At 61.6% G+C, this 15,572-nt stretch overlaps 2 protein-coding genes across 4 annotated transcripts in view; one reads left to right on the plus strand and one right to left on the minus strand.

Annotated features, from left to right (window-relative positions):
• Positions 1–637: 637 nt before the first annotated feature.
• On the plus strand, positions 638–3,692 carry P2RX2 (purinergic receptor P2X 2). Of its 2 annotated transcripts, XM_080650071.1 has the most exons (12): positions 638–865; positions 1,077–1,212; positions 1,294–1,365; positions 1,449–1,524; positions 1,597–1,693; positions 1,803–1,883; positions 1,976–2,114; positions 2,372–2,502; positions 2,711–2,801; positions 2,924–2,989; positions 3,072–3,149; positions 3,333–3,692. In XM_080650071.1, the coding sequence occupies exons 1-12, from the start codon at positions 690–692 to the stop codon at positions 3,435–3,437; spliced, it is 1,248 nt and encodes a 415-aa protein (XP_080506197.1). In that variant the 5' UTR covers positions 638–689; the 3' UTR covers positions 3,438–3,692. The 2 variants fall into 2 exon arrangements, with proteins under 2 accessions (XP_080506197.1, XP_080506196.1); XM_080650070.1 differs by having other exon boundaries at positions 3,072–3,691.
• A 1,650-nt stretch (positions 3,693–5,342) lies between these two features.
• POLE (DNA polymerase epsilon, catalytic subunit) overlaps positions 5,343–15,572 on the minus strand; it is a gene marked incomplete at its 5' end in the record, with an annotated part of 28,030 nt that continues 17,800 nt past the window's right edge. The window contains 17 exons of one of the 2 annotated variants that reach the window (XM_080650025.1): positions 5,343–6,180; positions 6,312–6,401; positions 6,858–6,983; positions 7,296–7,496; positions 8,410–8,603; positions 8,744–8,875; positions 9,655–9,847; positions 10,703–10,835; positions 11,740–11,865; positions 12,831–13,004; positions 13,376–13,580; positions 13,801–14,021; positions 14,185–14,408; positions 14,486–14,662; positions 14,837–14,943; positions 15,017–15,170; positions 15,367–15,507. In XM_080650025.1, the coding sequence (XP_080506151.1) occupies positions 6,067–6,180; positions 6,312–6,401; positions 6,858–6,983; positions 7,296–7,496; positions 8,410–8,603; positions 8,744–8,875; positions 9,655–9,847; positions 10,703–10,835; positions 11,740–11,865; positions 12,831–13,004; positions 13,376–13,580; positions 13,801–14,021; positions 14,185–14,408; positions 14,486–14,662; positions 14,837–14,943; positions 15,017–15,170; positions 15,367–15,507 (2,712 nt within the window). In that variant the 3' untranslated portion in view covers positions 5,343–6,066. The remainder of the gene's footprint in view (positions 6,181–6,311; positions 6,402–6,857; positions 6,984–7,295; positions 7,497–8,409; positions 8,604–8,743; positions 8,876–9,654; positions 9,848–10,702; positions 10,836–11,739; positions 11,866–12,830; positions 13,005–13,375; positions 13,581–13,800; positions 14,022–14,184; positions 14,409–14,485; positions 14,663–14,836; positions 14,944–15,016; positions 15,171–15,366; positions 15,508–15,572) is intronic. The other variant, XM_080650026.1, reaches the window with a different exon arrangement.

Raw genomic sequence — 15,572 nt, forward strand, 5'->3', positions numbered from 1 at the left:
GTCCGTGCCCTTGACCGGAATCAAGCCCAAGACCCTTCCGTGTGGGCCGATGCTCTGACCACTGAGCCACCAGCCAGGGCGGCGTGGTGCATTTTTACTATTACTATTTTTAAATATATTTTTATTGATTTCAGAGAGGAAGGGAGAGGGAGATGGAAACATCAATGATGAGAGGGAGTCATGGGCCGGCTGCCTCCTGCATGTCCCACCCTGGGGATGGAGCCTGCAACCCGGGCCTGTACCCTTGGCCCAATCGAACCCGGGACCCTTCGGTCCAAGGCCGCCTCTACCCACTGAATGGTGGCACCGGCCAGGGCGCGTCTTGCATTGGAAAGGATTGCCCTGGAGCTCAGTTCTCACCGCGAAGCAGACGCCGGTGGAGACGCGGAGGGAAGCCTGTGCTGCCCGCGTCCTGCGCCCCATCCTTCGGACCCCAGTGTCCTCCCCAGGGACGCCTTCCCCACTGGGTCCTCCCCGGGAGCCCCCGCTCTGGGTCCACCTGTGACACCTGCCAGGTGCGCCGGGCGTCCAGGGCCCGCAACCGCAGCCCCGGGGACCCCGACTTGGGGCGGGAACGGGGCGGGGCGGGCGAGACCACGCCCTGGAGGCCGCCCCGGGAGCCCCCGCCTCCGCCCCCGCGGTGCGCAGCGCCCGACAGCTGCTCGGGCAGCGGTTCCCGCGGCGGGGCCATGGCGGCTGCGGAGCGCAAGCCCCTGGCGGGTGCGGCCGCGGCCCGGCGCCTGGCCCGGAGCTGCTGGTCCGCCTTCTGGGACTACGAGACGCCCAAGGTGATCGTGGTGAGGAACCGGCGCCTGGGCGTCGTGTACCGCGTGGTGCAGCTGCTCATCCTGCTCTACTTCGTGTGGTGGGTGCGCGCGGGCGGGGTCCCCGGGCCGGGGGCGGGGTCCAGGGAGGGGGTGAGGGGACCCGGGGTCCGGCGGGCGCGGGATGAACACAGGGTGGTCCCTGGGGCGGAGGGGGCGAAGAGGACGCAGGGTCCCCGGAGTATGGAGAGAGGGAGGCGGGCAGGACGCGGGGTCCCCGGACGCCCCCAGAGCTGGCTGTGTCCCCCACAGGTACGTGTTCATCGTGCAGAAGAGCTACCAGGACCGGGAGACGGGCCCCGAGAGCTCTGTCATCACCAAGGTCAAGGGCATCACCTCCTCGGAGCACAAAGTGTGGGACGTGGAGGAGTACGTGAAGCCCCCCGAGGTGCGCCCCGCCCCGGCCCGGAGGGTGGGACTGAGGTGGGGAGCCACCGGAAGGGCCAACGTCCCTTCTCTCTGAGCCCAGGGAGGCAGCGTGTTCAGCATCATCACCAGGATCGAGGTCACTCCCTCCCAGGCCCAGGGCACCTGTCCAGAGGTGAGGCCAGGTCGGGGGGGCGGGGCGGGTGCTGTCCCTGGCGGGAGGGTGTTCAGCCCCTGACTGAGCTCTCTCCTCCCTAGAGTGTGAGGGTCACCAACGCCACCTGCAACTCGGACGAGGACTGCGTGGCTGGGGAGCTGGACATGCTGGGGAACGGTCGGTGTGTGTCTGGGGCGGTGGGGGTGTGGGGCCAGGGCGCCCTCTCCACCTGAGCGCATGTGCCCGCAGGTGTTCGGACGGGGCGCTGTGTACCCTATTACCACGGGGACTCCAAGACCTGTGAGGTGTCCGGCTGGTGCCCCGTGGAAGATGGGGCCTCTGTCAGGTGCGTCCCACCCACCTGGGACCCAGGTCCAGCCTGCTCCTTCCTCCTCAGTGGGGGGGTGGGGACAGTGCGGCTGCCGAGACTAAACACGTGCAGTATGTCTCCTCAGCCAGTTTCTTGGTAAGATGGCCCCCAATTTCACCATCCTCATCAAGAACAGCATCCACTACCCCAAGTTCAAGTTCTCCAAGTAAGAGCCCTCGGGTGGGTGGGAGAGGGGCGGGGCAGGGGAGGAAGCTGCCTCCTGAGGATGCCCCACCCACCTGCGCCTGGTGTCCTCAGGGGCAACATTGAGATCCGGAAGGACGGCTACCTGAAGCACTGCCTGTTTGACGAGGTGTCCCACCTGTACTGCCCCATCTTCAGGCTGGGGTTCATCGTGGAGCGCGCGGGGGAGAACTTCACAGAGCTGGCCCACACGGTGAGGCGAGGCGCCTGGCCAGCCGGCCCTGCTCGCAGAAGATTGGCACCCCATCTGGCCATGCATGGCTCCTGCTAAATCACTGACTCTGGCCATACAGACAGCCCCTATTCCCTCCTGCCCCAGAAGTGGGTGCTCACCAAGCCCCCCGGTTCTCAGCCCCGAGCTGCCCCACCACGTGCACCCAGGCACCGCCTCAGGTTGGGACCCCAGGGCTAAGGGTCCTGTGTGCCCGCCCTGACCCCACTTCTGGGCAGGGTGGTGTCATTGGGGTCATTATCAACTGGGACTGTGACCTGGACCTGTCGGCGTCCGACTGCAACCCCAAGTACTCCTTCCGGAGACTCGATCCCAAGCACACCCCGGCCTCCTCTGGCTACAACTTCAGGTACTTGGGCCCTGGGACACCTGGGTCCTCACCCACCTGTGTGGTGGCCTGGGAGCAAACAAGGGGGGCCAGTGATGGGCAGTCTTGGTGCTGCCCCACTCTGGCGACAGGCGCGCCCACCGCCAGTTCCTCAGGGTCAGGCAGCAGGGCTCGGCGTGTGGTCTTTCAGTTTCAGGTTCTGATGTGCTCCTGGGTCATTCCACCCCAGGTTTGCCAAGTATTACAAGATAAATGGCAGCACCACCCGCACCCTCATCAAGGCCTACGGGATCCGCATCGACGTCATCGTGCACGGACAGGTAAACCTGCCGGCCCTACCTCCTGGGGTTCAGGTGGGCCGGCCCAGGGCCGAGCGGTTCCAGCTCCATGTCCCCACCACACGACCTACACCTGCTGGTCTGAGGCAGCCTCCTCTCCCCAGGCAGGCAAGTTCAGCCTGATTCCCACCATCATTAACCTGGCCACAGCGCTGACCTCCATCGGGGTGGTAAGGAGCACACACTGGGGTCTGGGCACGCGTGTGGTGGTGGGGCGTCAGGCCAAGCCCTCACATGTTTTGCTGGCCACAGGGCTCCTTCTTGTGTGACTGGATCTTGCTAACATTCATGAACAAAAACAAAGTCTACAGCCACAAGAAATTCGACAAGGTGTGTACGCCACAGCACTCCCCGGGTAGCTGGCCTGTGACCCTGGCCCTTGTCTTGGGCCAGGCCCCTCCGCCCTCCTGTGCCTGCTCCACAGACCCAGGCAGACCACAGGATGAGGGGCAGAGCCAGGCCCAGGCTGTCCCACCATCATGGCCTGGCCCCACCTCTGCCCCATCTGAGCAGATGGTGGACACTCCCGACCGGGGTGCAGGACCAGGGCCTCGGGGCTCGGCGCCTCCCCAGCAGGACTCCACGCTCACAGACCCCCGAGGCTTAGCCCAGCTCTGAGCCCCTTCCACCCCTCACCCTGCAAAGGCTGGCCTGAAGCAGGTGGGACCAGCCTGGAGAGCCCACCCCTGCCCACCCATGCCTCCTCACAGCTGGGAACCAAAGGGCCCCATGCAACTGGGCAGTGGGCTGAAAGGGGGTAGCACCCTGCTCCCAGCTGCCCCTCCCCCCAGATCCTCATCCCTCCCCCCCACACCCGCTGCCGGGCTCCTGGCCAAGAAACCACGTCCGGAATCCAATAAACCTGTGACCAGTACCACTGCCCTGTGTTTTGGGAAGTGTGTGGAGGCCCTGAAGGCAATCTACAGCAGTGGGTCCCTGTGCAGGGGCTGCAGGTGCCTGCCCAGCCAGCGCAGTGCCCAGGCTCCTGGCTGCCCTCTAGTCCAGCCTGGTCCCGGCACATCTGACCAGGGCCGGTGGGGGTGGGAGGCAGGCTGAGTGCATGACGACCCTGCCTTGTCTCAGCACTGCCCTGGTCAGCGCCTTCACCAGCTTCCTGCAGGTCACACCAAGCCCCCAAATAAGGGGAAGGATGGCGAGGAGGATGGCAGCCAGGAGGGAGGGGATGAGCTGTACCCAAGGAAAGCTGCTGGGCTGCCATTTGGTGTGGCGAGTGCGTGGGCAGGGCAGGAGCCAGCACTAGCCTGGCCAGGCCTGTGGGTACCCTGGCTCCTGAGTCCTCAGATACAGCTCATGACATTGAGCAGAAGAGCAGTTTGGCTGGACATGGTTTCTCTAGCAGCAGTGGTGGCGTGTGCAGGGGTGAGGAGGCGAGCCTAGCACCTTACAGACCTCACCAGTGGTCCCATCACTCCCGAGCTCCAGGGGAGGGAGGGCTCAGACCATACCAGCCCTGGGCCCCCAAGTCTGGATGACTTCCCACCTGCCTACACCCCACTAGCGGCAGCCAGCAGACGCTCCATTTGACCCCACCCGGCCACCTCCAGCCTCCCCGCTGCCCTGGGGCACTGGCTGCACAGGTCACCCAAATGCCCGAAACCCCATGGGTCTGGCTCACAGATGTCAGCTCTAGTTTCAGAGAAACTGGCTTTTCCAGTCAGGGCTGGACTGCACGCTCAAGAGCCAGGGCCAGGGGCTCAGGTTTCCCAAGCGGAGTGACCAGGGCCTAGCACCCCAAACGCCCCCACCCAAGCTGACCTCCAGGACACAGCCGGGAGCTGCAGAAACCAGGGTGCCCAGGGCCCATCCTGCTGCAGGGACAAGCGTGCAGTGTCTAGGGTGCTGCTGTGGGCCAGACCCCACCTCCCCCCGCACGTCTCCAGCATCATTACCAGGAAGCCGTTAGCGCCCCCCCCCCCCCCGCCCTAATTTGATTTGATCTCCATTTGGGGCTGACGTGGGCTCCATCCACCTTCCAGCCAGCGTCAGGTTTCTCCTGGCCATTGGGCCGGGCCCAGCCGGGCGGTGGTACCCAGGGGCCAAGGGGACACACGGACAGCTGCTGCTGGTCAGCCTTCCTTCCTCCCAGAGGCGGAGAAGCAGCGTGCGAACACACAGCTCACGCGTCCACAGAAATTAGCTAGTAAGGACCAAGTTAACCCAGGCTGAGGCCCCCGCCCTCCCAGGAGCCCACCATCTGAGATTTCTGAATCTGCCACCTCACCAAGTGGGCGTTTTTTACGTTGGGCGGGCGGGTTTTTTGTCCTGGTCCCAGTCCTGTTTTGTTTAAAAGGTGCACAGAGCTCGTCTTACGTTCTGGGCTGAAGACAGACAGAGGGAGAGGCTGCACTCGGCAAAGGCTCCAGACCTGGGCCGGACACTGAGCTGGTGCCCTGCAGAGTCCCAGGTCCCAGGGCGACCTGAGCTGGGGAACAAGAACAGAAACCTCCCCCACCTGACGAAGTTGCTGCTTCCCTTTCCCATGAAGGAAAGAACCTAAAACCTTGTGGGGGAAAGGTCACTTTTCTGAAGTCCCAGAGGGAACAGATGCGGTACAATCCGTGATCAGTGGTGTGCCCCCCGTGCCCAGGCCTCCTCGGGCACAGGGAGGCTGAGGGCAGGTGGCATGGTCAAGCTCCATCGGCCCAGGTGAGGGGACCACCTGATGCAGACACCCCCGCCCTTTCTGACCAGGAAGTCTCCACAGGGAAGTCCAAGCCCAGTGCAGGGATGCCGGCTGTCCTGGAACCGCTGTCCCAAAGACGCCCAGGTCCCCAAGGGCTCAGGGCCCGATTCCTGGAACTGGCCACACCCACGCGTGAAGCCGTGGAGGGCATCTCTTGAGGTCACAGTGCCTGGAAAGCAGAGCTGCCGTCTCCTGCCCAGGCATCCCTTGCCCTGGGTCTGGCCTTTAGCCACCCCCAGGTTCGGCTCAAACAGAAGGCCCTGAGGGCAGAGGGGATGCAGAGGTGGGGCAGGAGGGCCAGGCCCTGCAGCAGCAGCAGCGGCCACGTGTTTGTGCACAACCACCACCCGTTGGGGCCCGTGGGCCCCTGGCTGCCCTGACCAAGCTGGGACCGGGACCCAGGTGGGCCGCTTCCTGCTCCGGCTGGTTGGCTGGTTTGGGCCAAGCGATCCCTCCCCGGAAGCACCCCGAGGGTCATTTTCTTTGGTGCTGAGTCCTGGAGATGGTCTCCATCTGAGAAAGAGAGGGGACAGGCCCGCCTTGCTAATGGCCCAGCTGGGGGTTTTTCTGCAGCAGCCACTCCAGGGTCTCCATAAGGTATGACATGCCATAGTGCTGGGCAATGTTCCGGAAGATTCCGATCTGCTCCATGAAGACCTGCAGAAGAACCAGTCGCCATGAGACCCAGTCCCAGAAGAGGTGCAGGGATGCGGGCCGAGGCCCGGAGTGTAGGGAGAGCGGTGTGGGTGAGGGCAGGACGGGCAGCAGCCAGGGGCATCAGCCCAGACCTTGGTGTGGATGGTGAGGGCGAAGTCACCCGCACAGCCGCAGTACACGGACATGTTGGTCTCCTTCACGCCCCGGCACTTCAGGCAGATCTGAAACGAGAAAGAGCCCAGTCAAGAGCGGCCCACTCCCCCGGCCTGCACCTCAACTGCGGGTAAAAGCCAGACAGCACAGCGGGCTCACCCAACGTCCAGCTGCTTCCCCACCCTGGCTGTGGGCCACCCACCCGGCCACACCAGGCGCCACTGTTCCTGCCCAGACCCCATGCCTCCCAGTCCCCGCACTGAATGCTGAACACCCCATCACACACACACACACACACACACACACACACACACCCGCTGGTTCTGGACCCATCCCATTACACCCTTTATCTCGTTTGCCGTCTCTCTCCCTCCACTAGAAGGGAAGGCCCAGGAGGCCAGCACTTGGCACTGCAGGTGCCCAACAGGAGCTTTAAGACTGAATCACTTGGGCTGTGGATGAGGCCTGACCCAACAGGTGGTCATCTCGAAGGACCAGGTTATGACCTGAGACCCACTGCTCACCAGGTCCTGCAGGGTGAAGGCCATCAGCTTCTTCTGCAGGGCTTCCACCAGGGCCATCTCGATTGCTGAGGAGTCGTAGGCGGCCTGGCAGTTGGAGCAGAGCCACTGGGGCAGCACAGTCCCGTCCTGGGCAGAGAGGGAGCAGGTCACCCTCTGCCCACCTCCCTGGCAGTGCCCCTCTGCCAGGCCGAGGGGACCAGCCTTGAGGAGACGGGGGCAGAGCCTTCATGAGAGTGAGAGGCACGTGACAGTGTGCGGCAGCTCACTCAGCCCAGGCAGGCTTCCATCACCGACACCGTCCCTACACGTTTACCGGATCACGTTCTAGCACGTGGTAGCTGAGTGCCTTAAGAAAGGTGCCAGTTCCTAGTTCACGCCAAAGCTAGCGGACGTCACCCAAAAGGGTGGACACAGTCACGCAGGAGTGGGCGCTCCCACCTGGGAGAAGGACGGGTCTTTGCACAGATCCAGGTCCCGGCAGAAGTTACAGCTGTGGCAGATGACCTCTGGGAGCACGTAGGAGCGGCAGGGGTCTCGGAACTGGGCCTCCTCGGAGAACTCGCCCACGTCCACCAGGCGGAGCAGGTCCCGGTTGAGCTTGTTCACCTGGTTTGTGATGTTTGTGTCCAAAGACAGGACCTGCAGAGAACAGGGCGCGGGTGAGGGGCAGCTCCCGGGCCTCCTGCTGCTCTGTCTGGACTGAAAGACCGCGTGGCCGAGAGCACCACCTCGCACTTCCTGTCCCGTCAGAGCTGCCTCAGCTCCGGGGACTCGGGCTCTGCCTGTCATCCTCACTGGTTCCTTTTCCCCGAGTGACAGGCAGTCCCAAGTCTACTGGAGCCTTACAATCTCACGTGCGAAGTGGCTGATGTCCACCCTCAGGGTGAGGGACTCCCCGGCCCACCCAGAGGCCTGCAGAGCCGAGGGGGAGCCAGCTAACCCTCCTGTCAGGAGACCTCTCCCTCCCCTAAAGCTCTGCTGCCACTTGATCCTGGCGTGTCGGTCACTGGGAGATGCAGTGGCCGGGAAGTGACTTCATGAGCAGTGAGGTGTCTGCTTGCCCTTGTCTGGTAACAGTATTCCACCTTTGATTCAGTCTTCTTTCCCAGAAAGGCATTTGGCATCCACGCAAGCTCTCCTCTGAGCTCCACAGAAGCCTGGGTGCTTCGGGAGCTCTGTGTGGTCCCTGGTTCGTCCAGCCCTCTAGCCTCACAGGACCTCGAGCACCTGCTGTTTCACCAGCACCCCCAGATCATTCCACCCCAGGGCCTTCACCCCTTCTGTCCAGACATCGTTCCTTCCTGGGATCCACCTGTGGCTGGACCCTCCTGGTCACTGTGGTCTTAGGCCCAGGCCCCATCAGAGGGCCCCTCACCTTCCCCACTTCACCGAGCCCAACTCACAGCACTTTGCTCCCTGAACTCACCCCCTCACTGACTGGCCGCCCCTCACTGGAGCCAGGCTCTAGGAGCTGCAAACAGCTCACGCGGGGTGTCCGGCATGGTGGGCAGAGTGTCGGTGGGAGAAATGAGTTTCCTACTCCGGTCCTCACCTTGCACACATACTTGATGAACTCCAGGGCAGGGTTATTAAGCACCAAGTGAGAACCGGGCAGGACAGGAAACATCTCTGAGAGCTCAGCTGAGTTCCGAGAGCCCGTGACTTTCTTCTGAATCTTCTGGGTGATGGTGAAGAAGTTCTGAGTGAGTTCATTCGCCACGTAATCTTGAGAGAAGGTGATCATTCCTGGGAAGAGAAGTGACATGGTGCTGCTCCCACTTCGCAGAGACGAGGATACCGAGGAAGCGACTCGGGGACCCCGCCCTGGAGGGGGGCAGAGGGGTCAGGTCACAGGTGCGTGGTCTCGGCAGCAAGGGTGCGCTCACCGGGAAGGGCTCCGGCTGCCCCGCGGGCCTCCTGCGATGGCTGGCTGCCCGCCCGTCTCCTCACGGGGGTGCTGCCTGGGGCGCTGCGCCTCAGCTCCTCCTTCATGCTGTGGTACACGGCCACGATGTACGCTGCAGAGGGGGGCACGGGACCCGAGAGCTGATGACGCCCAGGACCCAGAGTCCAGGGAGACCCTGTGGCTGGTCAGCCGCCGGCCAGCCCGGGCTGAAATGTTGTTACTGGCGATGATTCTATTTGATGCAGTTAGAGGAGCCAGAGCCCATTACAGAAACGGGAATGACGCCCACGTTCATGCTTAGAGCACCATCTACATGAGGCAACTCCCCTCAACCTCCACACTGCGCAGCCACAGAAACAAAGGCTCAGCTCTGGGTCAGCACACCAGACCCACGTTTCAAAAGAACTCGAAAAAGTGAGCCTTGCTCGGGACACGCAGATGAGATATGAAACCATCACAAATGGAGCCACCGCACATCTCTGACCACGTGTGCGTGCTGAGCTTGGCCAGGCTCGTCGGGGGCTCGGAACGAGGGGCACTGCATGTACGCGCTTCCTTTGTGCCTCGACCTGGATAACCTGACTTGTAAACACTAAACCCAAGACCATTCACACCCAATCAGTGACAGGAGTTCCCAACAGCAGCTCAGCCTCAGAGCCCAGTGGTGGGCAGTTCATTCAGGAAGTGTCCCGTCTTCCCTACCGGGGTTCACCTTTAGTTGCCACACGTGCACACAGAGCTTGGGGCAGAATGAGGAGCCCCTCGGGGACAGCCCTCCTCAGCAGGCGCAGCGAGAGGGGGCGGCCCTGCACCCCGATCCACCTTCTTGGGAGGCAGCGGACCAGGACCACACTGTTCCACGGATCACAGACGTGACAGCCCACGGCTCACCTGAGACGATCATGAGGAAGTAGCCCTGGCAGGAGGCTGCCTGAGGCAGGAACTGCACGATGTTCCAGTTGTTCTCCAGCAAGTCCTCCACGTCTGGCTCCTGCCCCTCGTCACCATCCTCGCCCTCGTCATCCTCACCTTCCTCCTCGGGCTCCTCCTCCTCCTCCGCTCCGCCCTCTTTCGGGGGGTCCTGCTGTAACAGTCCCAGCCATGTCTCCCCGCAGCCGTGGGACGCACACCCCAGTTGGGTCAAGTTGACCCTGGCCTACTGGTTCCACCTGTTCTAGCCGCCCGCCCCGAGCCGGCAGATCCCCGCAGACACTCTAACAGCACGTCAGGTGTGTCACGTGCCTGGGGCTCAGCAGCACTCACCTCGTGGAGATGGTCCCCCTCCACCCTTCCCAAGGATTCACTCCAGTTGCCTCCTCCCACCGCCCAGAAAGGGAGAACCAGCAGTGCCCTGAGCGAACAGTCCTATGGTCCACGTTCCACATCTCCCGGTCGGCTCCCCACTGCGATGCCCATCCCTGATCAGGTTCCGCTCTTGACAGCACCTCCCAGGTTAACACGGGAAGTCTGATGCCTGCCATCCTGAGAGCAGCAGCCACCACTGCACTTCCCGGCTACACCGCTTGCACCTACTATTTTGCCATCCAGTCCCCACGGACCTCCCACCTCGGCCCATCACCAAGGGCAGCTTTCTCCCGTCAGATCTCTCAGCAGCATGGCTCCCACCAAATCCCCATCAAGGCCACGGGCACACGTGCCCTGCCCCAGCCAGCTCTCAGCCATCCCTGTGACCACTGCCCTCACCCGCCGCTGGACTCAAAGCTGCCTCACACCAGTCGCTGAGCCTTGCTCCCTGCAAGCTCCACTTCCCGCCACATCCGAGTCCTCTGGGGCCTCCCCTCCCCAATCGGCCCCTGACCCTGGCTGCTGGTCCTGATCCCACCCCTGCTGACTCTGATCCTGCACCTCCTTGTCTGCAGACGCATGAGCAGTGTGTGGCGAACGGACACGACGCAGACCCCAGGACTGGTCGCCTCACCTGTCCACAGTGGATACTAGAGGGCACATTTCCTTTGATGCCACCATAGTTAGAGGGATCCATCCAGAGAAGAAACTCCCAGCATCGAGAGAAAGAAATTGTCAAGGAATGGAAGATCTCTTTAGAATGAATGCTAAAAAGAAGCAAAACAGAATGATTCCATGAAATCAACAGTTTTCTCTCTTTTCTCCACTTTCTTTCTTACCCTCCACTGATTTAAAACCCTCAAACTTCCTACAGAAAATGACAGGAAAATGGTAAACAATAGTGAGGAGACTTCTGCATCTGGGCGGGAGTAACGGGAGGCGTGGAGGGCTGGAGAGGCGAGAGAAGCCTCCCGGGCTGGTCCCCAGCTCTCCCCGGAGCCTGATACCATGCGCCTGCTCCCCCGGCCACTGGAGCGCCTTCTTCAAGGGTGGGGAATAGTGAGCTCTGGACTAATGCTGCTCTCTCTGGCCCTGCCTACAAATCTCAAAGGCCCCCAAGGATCAAACTGTTTTCAAGTCACAGAACATAAAGCCCCAGAACAGTCACAGGAATGCAAAAGCATCCAACACACAAGGCAAGACCCAGTGTCTGGCACCATCAGAATGTCCCCAGTTTGCAGAGAAAGAGCCCAGAGTGAGGAGACAGGCCTACCAACCACAACCAGCCCGAGACCCCCGGCGCCGGAGCGAGCAGAGGACCGGAAGCACTGTAGCTGCACCGCGCCCAGAGCTGAAGGAAAGACCAGAAACGGAGGAGGAGACAGCACCACGTCTGAGGTGGATTCGGGGCAGACACAGGGCTGAAGACGGGTGCATTTAAAGACGTAACGAACTACCCAGAAAGAAGCACGGAAAAGGGAAAGGACTCCCCCTACAGCTGTACAGCTGGTGAAATTCTCTCAGAAATGAAGGTGAGATAAGGCTTTGCCAGATCTCCAGAGGCAGGAGACGGACGTGGCTGCCACAGACCAACCACACACTCGTGCCAGGAGCTCTGAGAGCAGACGGCACAGGACACAGGAGCTGGCGGAGCAGAAGCGGTGCTGACACCTGGTGGTGATGTACTCCACGTAGGCCAGGGCGTCCTCGATCCGCCGCTTCTTCGTGCACAGGACGATGCGGTTGAAGTTGGCATAAACGACTGATGACCCCAGGCGCTTGAACTCAGCGATGAGCCTGAGGACCGAGGGCAGAATCAACAGTCAGGACGCTACAGAGAACCCGGAAGACACCGTGAGGCCAAGAGGGCGATCGGAAGTAGAAAAGCCGTCTAACTATGCCTAGAACCCAGAAGCAGCAAAGGGTGAAGGTTTCTACGTGGAAAACCCACCACAAACAAAGCCAAACAGAACCAAAGACAGGAAACAAGGTGCAACGACTATCATAGAAAGTGACCAATTCTACACAGAAAGAACCCACGTAAATCAATGAGGAAAAACAACGCCTATCATACAAAGTGACCAATTCTACACAGAAAGAACCCACGTAAATCAATGAGGAAAAACGACTATAATAGAAAGTGACCAGTTCTACACAGAAAGAACCCACGTAAATCAATGAGGAAAAACGACGCCTATCATACAAAGTGGTCAGTTCTACACAGAAAGAACCCACGTAAATCAATGAGGAAAAACAACGCAACGGGAGAAAGTGGACAAAGGACATGAAGGGAAAGCCCACTCCATTCATCATGAGGGCTGCAGGTTCGGAGCCACAAAAACGGCCCCCCACCCGTCAGCTGGCACTCTGCCCGCCATGCAGGAGGGGCTGGGCTGGCAGAGCCATCGACCGAGAGCTCTTGGCCCAGCACCCAGTTAGCACCTCTCCGTCGTGGGATCCACCAGCGCGGCAGAGGGCCGCTTCCTGGGATCACTGGACGGGGACACCGCGTGCCCTTACGCACAGGCTGTTTCTTGGTTACTGGTAACAGCCCAAGTTCTGGAAACTGCCTCTGCCTCCTACCATGGATGGTACACCTCATGCAGACCCCCAAGGTCGACCGTTAAGTCCGACAGGAGGTGCAGAACACAGCGTACAGCGCTTGTGCAGACACAGCAGAAAGACTGTGCGTTGCGCGAACCGGCGATGGGCCGTGTGACCCCACAGGTGCGGGGCCTGGGGACACAGGCCGGCGGACTCACTGCAGAAAGAGCTTCTTCATCATGCTGTGCAGCGTGCGGTGCAGGGCGGGGTCGTGGAGCAGCGAGGACGGGGAGCGCAGCCAGCGGTAGAAGTGCATCACCTGGTTGTCGGCGTAGACGTTGCGGTACTGCGTGATCTCCCTCACCCAGCCCACCACCATGCTCTTCAGGATCCTGGACGGGGAGAGCGTGTTCCCCAGTCACTCTCCTTCTCCAAACCCATGCTCAGCTCTCCGCTCCCCTCGGACGAGGCTAGGCCCTACCACCTCACCATACACTGCTCAACCCTCCCCACCCTCCGTGCCAGAATGCCGACTAGAATGGTGGGTGTCGGGCGCCTCACCGCCGGGAGAACCGGGACGGGCTCTACCGAGCAGGTGGAGGGAAGCCCAGTGACCCTGTCTTAGCGCTTAGATTCCCCAAACAAGGGCAGAGGACCAAAGGATCCCCACTGCTCCTTCTCAGCCTGACTCAGTTACTCTGCCTCTGCAGAGGAGAGGGCGCAAGAACAACCGTCAGAGATGCCCGGGGACGCAGCTGGGCACCTGAAGGTGCTGGAGCAGAGGGCTGTCTCGTCATAGCTGGCGGGAGCGTTGGCGGCGTGGTTGCCGGTGATCATGTCCTCCAGGGAAGCCTGCTGGATCACGTCGAAGCTGATGCCCACGCTGTCGGCCCCCTCCATGTCGTTGACGTGGTGAGACTGCAGGATGGTGTTGACGGCCAGGTTCTGAACGTCCAGCTCCACGCACACTGCACAGACACACACCTGTGCACTGACCCCAGGGTTTAGAGCCGAACCCCAGCAAGCCCTCCCTCGGAAACACCGCTGCTGGTCACAGCGCCCGCCCCGACTCAGCCCACACCGCTTGGCCGAACTCTGAGGGTCAGCGCTGGGACTTCTCGCCACTAAAGAATGGCAACAAACGACAGAAACACCAGCTGCTGAGATCCCCGGGGCCTCCCCACCCACCTGTGGAGTAGCAGCCTGAACTGTTGATCTCCATGGTGGCTTGGTCCTCAAACTCCATGACGAGGCGGTTGTCGTCGGCCTCCTTCCCGCCCAGGTCGGGGCGCCAGGTAGGGGACAGCCAGAGCAGGTGGTTGTGGCGCTGGAGGTGGCGGGCGAAGAAGAGGTCGGAGCCAAAGGTGGAGATGTCCTCAGGCAGATTCCCAATGGGGATGTGGAAGTACCTGCGAAGGGTCAGGGTCAGGGTCGGGGGGGGGAGTCCCAGGTTGGTCTCAGAAGGGGGTGGGAACTAGGGAGTCCAACTTGCAGTCAGAGACTGACAGGCTGGCAACATGAAGGTGGGCAGAGCTGCTGAAACGCCAAGAAACAGCCCTATGCTCTGCTCACCGGCTCATTTCAAACGCCTGCGACAGGCAGGTGTCCAGGTTGAGGTAGTGGCGGATCATGCGCCGGGCTCCATGGCGCTGCCAGTCCAGGACTCCGTAGCTGATCTTGTCGGCCACGCGGACAGGCACCAGCGGGAACTCCTCCAGGACGGGAATCTCGCTGGCCAGCCTCCTCAGCTCCCAGGTGGACTGCACGGCGATGAGGGTGGGCCCCCGGCGCTCCTCCTGGGCACAGGAAAGCAAGCGGCTCGGGGGACCCGTCCTGGGTGAGGGCTCAAGCAGCAGCACCCCACTTCACTCACCTTGTAGGCCAGCAGGAAGCGCTGGATGGCTCTGCAGATGGTCTTCAAGTCGGTCTCAGCCCGCACTTCAAACGTGTGCTTCGGGGGAGGCAAGAGCTCGGGGCCCACTTTCTCCAGCAGGAGGCTGTGCTCGGCCGAGTACAGGGCGCTGAGGCTGGGCATTTGGTTGCTTCGCACCTGAACAAGGGCCAAGTCAGCCTCTCTCCCTCCCACACCGAAGGAGGAGGGGGGGTTCCACTTCTAACTCAGTCCCCACAGGCACTCATGGGCAGAGGCTTCTGGAAACAAGGCGGGGCCAGGACATCCCTGCCCAGTGGCCTGTCCTCCCATAGCCCCGGACCGGGAACTCACAGTGTCCAGCACAAACACGGACGCCCTGCGCTGAGAGGGCACGAAAATGCCGAGGAGCGCCTTGTGGCCCTGTGCGCGGTGATACAGGTAGATGTGGCGGATGCTCCCTATGGAGGACACACAGGTCACCTGTGATTCGTGGGAGGTGGGGCCAAGCGGGGCAGCTGGCACACACCATACCTGGTTCCAGGTAGCTGAACTGGGCCAGAGAGCGCATCTCCAGGTGCTCAAGAGTGAAGGTTTCTGCTTCCCAGCCTGACAGGTGCCTCACCAGCTGTTTATTGACCTCACACACACAGCCCAGGTGCACCAGGGCCCGGAACAGTAATGGCACCTGCAAGGGGTCAGGGTGGGTGGGGCTGACTGGGCCGGCAGTTGGGGCATAGCCCTCTGCTCCAGGCCATCGCTGCAGAAATTGTCCCGGGGTGGAATCCACAGTGGCTGCTGCTGGCCCGCCCATGCCCTACATGGGCTTCTCTCTTGTTCCATCCAGCTAGATGTTTGCTCAGTGCAGCTGGGAAGGCAGTTACCTGAGTCTCGTACACGCCCTCGATGTCTGGGGCGGACAGCTCAGTATTGATCTCATTGATGTGCTCTTGGTACATGTCCTCCGGCACTGAGTACTCATAGAGATTGTAGACCGTGTTGGAGCGAGGAAGGACTCGATTCACCTGGGGACAACAGCAATGACCTTGTCACATGGCTAAGTGTGAGTTTTTTACACACACACTCCACA

The sequence above is a fragment of the Plecotus auritus genome, assembly GCF_963455305.1.
Source record: "Plecotus auritus genome assembly, chromosome: 13".
Lineage (NCBI taxonomy): Eukaryota > Metazoa > Chordata > Mammalia > Chiroptera > Vespertilionidae > Plecotus > Plecotus auritus.